This window comes from Pinus tabuliformis, chromosome 8 (genome assembly GCF_031772625.1).
Source record: "Pinus tabuliformis cultivar Carrire ecotype Pingquan chromosome 8, CPIR1, whole genome shotgun sequence".
NCBI classification, from domain to species: Eukaryota; Viridiplantae; Streptophyta; class Pinopsida; order Pinales; family Pinaceae; genus Pinus; species Pinus tabuliformis.
In genome coordinates, this window is record NC_142294.1 from 1,872,727,462 (window position 1) to 1,872,735,023 (window position 7,562).

Below are 7,562 nucleotides of genomic sequence, written 5' to 3' on the forward strand. Positions count from 1 at the left end.
TAATATGATATTTATAATATCATAATTCATTATAAAAAAAATCTATATCAAATATTTCAAAACTATATTCCAATAGGGTGGATAACCATGGTATGAGTGGCATAACCCAGTGTGGATGGGACACATTCAAATGACATGAGTTGGACATAGAGAGGGAGGCAAGACAACTAACAACGTCAAAGGTTTAGAAACCTAGAGAAGGTAGAAGCACTATATAAACTTTGGATGGAAGTTTGGTTTGTTTGTCTATCATCTCAGTGTATGTGCGATAGTGTGGGCGGTGAAACTAACATAGAGTATGCCAACATGTGCATGCTCATTTGTTTGATAAACCCGACCTTTGTCATTGTTGTTGGTTGGTGGGAATTATAGAGTGTGCTTGTTTGGAAGCCCATCCGCACTGTGTAGGATCCTATGGAATGGTTTTGTGGGTGTTTGCAGTGCATTTGGTTCATGTTGGCAGGGGATTATGCCTTACTGGTCAAGTTTGTAGGGACTTGTCAATGGCTAGCCCTTAGAAAGTCCAAAAGGGTTTTGATAAGTTTCTTCTTGAGGACCTTTGTTTGGAAGTGTATTCTAGTTTTGTTAGTGTGTTACTTGTGTCTTATCTTTATTCTTCACCAAAGGAGCGTTGCTCTGTTGATAAAAATTAAGCCAGGGAAACATTGGCACTGGCTTCATGGGTGTTGGGAGGTGGGAAATTGGCTTCAGTTGGTCGTAGTGTTTTTCTCTTGGTAAAACCCCCTCTGGTTGTTAGTAGCACTGGTGCCCTAGAAGGGTGGGACCCAAGTTGGGATTTTGAGCATGTAGCTTGGAAGTATGGGTTAGTTGGTTTTATAATTCCTCTGAATGTGTGCTGTAACCACGAGGTTTATTCGAGTAGGCCTATCACCCGATCAGTAGTTGTGTTCCTTTTCTAGTGCTTTGTTGTAAACACAGAGATTTTGAGACAGTGAGGTCAAGCCCAAAGAGGGATGGGGCCTTGTGGCCAATGAGGGAGCAGAGATGGACATGCAATAACAGTAAGGATGAAGGGGTTGTGGGCACTGATTTGGTGGTGGAATTGGCTCAATACTAGATTCCGTTGTCAAGTCGTGTAGACCAGCCACCATCCATGGAATCCCTAAACTCCCAGATGTAGAACATAATGGTTGTTCTAGAGGAATAAGACAATAGAAACACGATGACCATAACAAAGTCATCACATTCATGAACGAATTGCAACAAAACCAATGGAATATTCTTGACTATTTGGCGTCTATATGAAGGAGCTAGAGGCGTGCCTAGCTCATGTGGAATTCCATGCCCATCGGGATCCTGGACCTCTTGTTGCTCCTTGTGCCGGTCATGCACCAGATTTCCCCATGATCTATGATGACTGTCAGTTGTCTTCTTATTCTCTATGTTTTCTGGGCTATTTAGTCTTTCTGTTTTTTGTTATTATGTTTAGATTGACGATTTATCCTTACCTTTTTCATCGCTCTCCTAGCCAACAAATTTGATGAGAGTGAGGGCGAGAAAGCAATAATCTTCATATTTATCCAATGTAATATTTTGAAGAATTAATAGAAAATTTTAACCCAAGAAAAGAAAAGAAAAAAAAAAAAATTAATAATATAAAAAAACCATCTTAATTTCAAATCTACAAAACAAATTAATAACCAAAATCTTAGTAGAAAGAAGAAAGACATTTTTAATAGTTTAATTTCAACTAAACAACTAGTTTTAAGCCTCGTAAAAAGTGGAAGAGTATTCTATTTTGTATGGATCAAGAAACCAATGCCCTCATTTTTTAAAATAAACATGAAAAAAAGGCATCCTCATTTTTTAAAATAAACATGAAAAAAAGGCATAAAACAAGTTGCATGATATTTTTTTCAATTAATTTTAAATTAAAATCCCATTTTTCACCATAATATTGTATCGATAACTATGAGGTTTTTTTTTTCTTTAAATGAAATGGTTACTTTCACATCATTTTCTTAAAATTAAAATGTCACTTTCACATCATTTTTCTTAAAATTAAAGTGTCACTTTCACATCATTGTCATTGTGTATATATAGATAAATATAATTTTCTTAAAATTAAAATGTCACTTTCACATCATTTTTCTTAAAATTAAAATGTCACTTTCACATCATTGTCGTTGTGTAGGTGTATATATAGATAATTAATTATATTTAGTCTATTTTATTTATAAATACAAATTTTAATGTTCAATTATTTTAATTTTTAAATGAAATTTAATTTAATTATTTATAATTATTAAATAGATAGTAATTTTTACATAATATTTTTAGTAATATTTAAAAATTGGATTTTTTTTTTCTTTTTTAATTAGATATATATAAAAGTGTATGAGTAATGGTTTTTGAGGCATGTCATATTAATAACTTATGATATTGGCTTATGTTATTGTAACAAAGGCTATTTACAAATTAAGAATATTCATTTTATTAATAATAATTTATTAAATCTTTTATTTTAATAATAATTATTAAATTTAATAGTTTAACGTTTAATTTAAACATTATATTTTTTTCTTCAACGTTCTGACCATATCAACTTGCCTAGATCAGAATATTTGACAAGTTGATATATACTATATATATCTGAGAGTATATATCAACTTGTCTAGATAACATTCATCAAAGTCCTGATGATGAACTGCACTTAGTGGACTTGTGTAGATAAAGATATTTGACAAGCGCCTAAAAAGAAAAAAGCTCATGTTTTCTCAGATTTTAGACCAATTTCTCTCTGTAATGCGATTTACAAAATTATCTCAAAGATTATAGCAAATAGAATCCGTGGGACTTTGTCAAAATTCATATCACTGGAACAACATGGCTTTCTTAAGAATAGGGATATCATTGAGGCTGTGGCCAACACACAGGAGAGTTTACATTCATTACATACTAAAAAGCTGGATGCAACAATCCTTCAATTAGATTTAAAGAAAGCATATGATAGCCTAGATTGGGGTTTTCTAAGATGCATTTTATGCAAAATAGGACTAAAAAATGAATGCATAAGTTGGATCATGGCCTGCGTGGAAAATGTCAATTTTGCTGTCCTTATTAATGGTCTCCCAACAAACTTTTTCTTAGCTACCAGGGGTCTTCGACAGGGATGCTCCCTGTCCCCTCTTCTATTCATCCTTGCAATGGATTCTTTAAGTCTACATATAAAAAGAGCTGTAAAAGATAATCAATACAGGCCATTAATGATTTGCCGGGGAATTTTATTTCCCACAGTTTATTTGTGGATGACATCATGATCTTTGGTATGCTCTGCAGATTTTCTTGGGAATGCATTCATGGCATTCTAAAAAAATTTCAAAGAGCCTCAGGAATCCATATAAATGAAGGCAAATCTTCTTTCTATTTTGATGTAGAAGACAGGGATTCATTGGATTTTCTGAGTGTTTTGTTTAATATTGGAATAAAACCCATAAAGGAAGGTTTAAAATATTTGGGTTTTCATCTCAAACCAGCAGGTTACAAAAAAGCAGACTGGATGTGGTTATCTGATCGTTTCTTTAAAAGAATAGCAGGGTGGGAGTTTAAGTGTCTCTCCATTGCAGGCAGAGCGGTTCTGGCACAATCTGTCCTGGCCTAGATGACAGTATATTGGGCCCATCTATACTATATCCCAACTGGAGTTATTTCTATATTGAACAGATTGATGGCAAATTTCATATGGGGAGGTAGTAAGGAAAAAAGAAAATACCACCTGACTAGTCTCAGGAAAATTTCCTTTCCAAAAGTTTTGGGAGGTTGGGGTATTATGGACATAAGGAATTTTGGTAAAGCTCTCTTATGCAAATCCATTTGGAGGGGCATAAATGGGGATAGTTTTTGGAGCTCTATCATAAGAAAGAAGTACATGGGGAATAAAGATCTCATATTCTGGTATAGGAAAGGTTCTATTGGCAATTCTCATGGATCTGCTATATGGCAGAGTTTTCGGAAAATTGAATCTTTCTTCCTCAAAAACCTCTTTTGGAATGTCCAGAATGGCAGGGATGTGTATATCGGATATGATCATATCATGGGTTTGGGGGAGAATATCATTATTCCTACATCCATCATAAAGGCTCTACATCGAAAAGGAATCTTTACATGGAGTCAACTAATTGCAGAATGGCAGGGAGGCATTCCTATATGGAAGGACCTACGAGCTTTAGGTCTTAGTGGAGAATTATCTCAGTAATGGAATAATATCATGATGTATATGAGAAGATCTGGCATATGCAGAACTGAAGGGAAGGACTATCTCACATGGAGGGGGATAAAGGGGTGGGATGATATACAGGTAAAAGAAATCTATTTAGTTCTAGTAAAAGAAATCCCTCTTCCTTACCAGAATATCTTTCCGTTGTCTCTGTGGAAAACAGGGGTGCCAAATAAAATTATTCATTTCTCCTGGCTTGTTTTTCACAACAAAAACCTTACTTGGGAGAATCTTCAAAAAGGAACTAGTTAGGCCCAAGTATTTGCCTTTTGTGCAAAAAAGAGGAAGAAAACAATAATCACATTTTCCTTACCTGCAGCTTCACTTATCAGTTATGGAGGGATCTAGCAGTTTTCATTGGTTTCAGTTTGGTGGATCACACAGCTATTCAAGATGCTTTGTGCTGGTGGAGCTCTCAGAATGCATCTTTTAGATCAATTCCTCTTCTCCTCTTATGGACAGTTTGGAAGCGAAGAAATAAAATAATATTCCGAGATGGGATAGAAGATCAAAAGCCTGTTTTTGAGCAGATCATCTCCCTGTATAATTCTATCCCTAAGTTGTCCTCAAGCAAAACCAGAATTACAGAGTATCAAAGGAAGATTTCGATGAGTTATCCGCGAGCCTTCTTCGACGAAGCTGCTCAACAGGGTTCATGTGCTTGTGGCTGTTTTATATCGATGAATGAAGATCAACACTTTTCCATTTATTGGAATGGTGGTAATGGTTCAAACAATAAGGCCGAAGCTATGGCCCTGGCGGGTCTCCTTCAGTTTAGCTCCTTCCTAAATATACAGAACCTTCAGATATATGGGGATTCCAAAATCATAATAGAACAGGCTTCAGGGAAACTATCTATTAAGAATCCCTTGTTATCTGGATGGATGAACAAGATTAAAGTATTATGGAACAACAAAAAGGATTACTCAATCAATCATGTGGACAAGTCCCATAATTCTCGTGCTGATGAACTATCAAAGAAGGGCCTCGCAATTCAGCCTGGTTCATGGAAAATGGAGATACAAATGGAATCAACAACATATCAGATAGAAGATTTCTCCCTTCCGGGTACTTAGTCCATTTTTTGTTTTTTTGTCTTCCTAAGTTCCATAGGCTATTTCCTCTTCATAAAAGGTATGTCGATCTTTTCCTCCTTGTTTTTTCTCTTTTTCGATGGGGTGGCTAAATCTGGGATGGTCCAGTACATATCTCCATGTGTTTATGGCTGAGCATTATCGATCTATGCTATTGATTTCTTCTTTATCAAGTGATCTTAGATACTATGCTTTCAGTTGTGCTCTATTTACAACGAAAATCCTACATATATCTGCTATAGCACTTATCAAGTTTGTCTCTATGTAAATATCTTTTATATGAATATAAATCATGTTTTTTTTTTTCGTATTGGAAAAAAAAAGATTTTTGACAAGTTGATATATACTATATATATCTGAGAGTATATATCATGTTGTCTAGATAGCATTAGTCACAATCCTGATGATAAGCCACACTTAGTGGTTCAAAATGCTGTGACTCAAAAAATTGAAATATGATTTACTTGAAGATTTCTTTCTCTTAATAGAACTTCCATAGTTAAAAATCTTGTTACATATTTTCTAATATATATATATATATATTTATATATTTTTATAATTAATAATAATAACTTAAATTAAATAAAAATTATTATTTAGTTAATTTATATAATTTTTTTTTATAAAATGTTTTATAATAAATTAATATGTATTTATCGTTCATTTAATTATATAAATACACTGCTGCTAATAGATGCTAATAAATATCAAGTACAGTTTATTTACAGCCCTAACTTTCAATGCTCAGTTATCCTAAATCTGAAGATAAAATCACCACCCTATAAATGTACAACCATATGAATTTCATATTGCAGCTGTATAATCACATCCAGTGGACAAAATTTATTTTCCCTGAACAATACATGTCAAATGCATTTATCAAACATTGGGAAATATATTTATAAACATTGGGAAATATATTTATAAACGTTCGGAACAATAAATGCTGCAGCAGTCGTCCTTAATCGAATCGATTATCCTTTTCTTGGAATATTTTGGAATCAACTGTAAAATTTTTTTAACTCACTTCTGCGAATTCTCCAAATCACCAATCCAGCAAGTTCAACAAGTTGCAACCATAATGCTAATTTAAATAAACAACTGACTTGGAAGGAGGTCCTTCTCTAGAAAGACCAAAAACGAAATTGAATGAAGTCCTTTACCTTTAAATTTAAGATCAAAATTTGCATCGCAAAAACAAACAAAGAAACTAATTGGAAGAAGATCCTCTGACAAAACAAACAACCTAATTGGAAGAAGGTCCTGCTAGAAAACAACTTTTCCATTCAGATATCTGCAAATCCAGCCCTTTAACTTTTCTATTATCTCATATAAAGGAGAGCTCCAGTCAAGGGATTGATTTTTCTTATAACCTTTCCATGCATCCCACCAGATCATGAACCTGCTTCCTGCCGAGAAAACATCTGAAGAAATGCTCAGAGCGTTTTCCATCTTTGCCGCATACTCTTCAAACTTTTCAAGATTTTCTAGGTTCTGGTGTTGGTGTTGGCCTTGTTTTAGATTTTCCAGGTCTTTCCAAGCCTCTTCTACATACGCCCAAAAGCATGAGTCCGAAGTGAGGGATGCACGCTCTCTGCGACGTCGCTGCCCTTTCGAAATGCGAGTTTTTTCTTTCTCTTCCATCCATTTGTCAAGAACTTTATGACGATTAGGTCTTCCATCTGAAAGGTAGTTGCCACTATTGTTAATGGGATGATAATGTGCAATATCCAGAGGCTCTACAAATTTTCTGTATGTGTTGCCAGCATTTATCCACTTATTTTGGGATTGGAAATAACTTGGCAATTCACGAACCTCCCATGCTTCAATAATTCCATCCCAAAATATCCCCAGACTTATCCTACGCCCATCAGCTTCTATATCCGGAAAATTGTAATGGTTCTTGAAGGTATCATAATATCCGATGCCACCCTGTTTCTCACAACGCTCTTTATACCACTCAAGCTCTGCCAGAGTACTTTGCTTTAGGCTTAAGTCAACAGCTAACTTATAAACAATCATGTTATACTTGTTTTCAATTTCTCCAGCTCTTCTGAGGGCAAGCTGTGCTTGATCATTCTGGGCAAAGTAATCCACAACATTTCAAGCAGGAATTAGCATGCTGAAATGACATGAATAAACTTAAATTCAAAAGTGCCTATAATTTTTTTTTATTAAATTTTATGTTATAATAATAATAGTAATGTTCTTTTTGTTTGTGAAATAATGAA

At 34.4% G+C, this 7,562-nt stretch overlaps 2 protein-coding genes across 2 annotated transcripts; one reads left to right on the plus strand and one right to left on the minus strand.

The window, feature by feature from the left end:
* The first annotated feature begins 4,845 nt into the window (after nt 1-4,845).
* LOC149243830 (uncharacterized) lies at nt 4,846-5,313 on the plus strand. The gene has a single exon (XM_089371321.1). It carries the CDS (start codon nt 4,846-4,848, stop codon nt 5,311-5,313), a length of 468 nt encoding a protein of 155 aa, XP_089227447.1.
* Nucleotides 5,314-6,597: 1,284 nt separating this feature from the next.
* LOC149243831 (lipase-like PAD4) lies at nt 6,598-7,353 on the minus strand. Its single transcript, XM_089371322.1, has one exon. It carries the CDS (start codon nt 7,351-7,353, stop codon nt 6,598-6,600), a length of 756 nt encoding a protein of 251 aa, XP_089227448.1.
* Between the last annotated feature and the right edge of the window lie 209 nt (nt 7,354-7,562).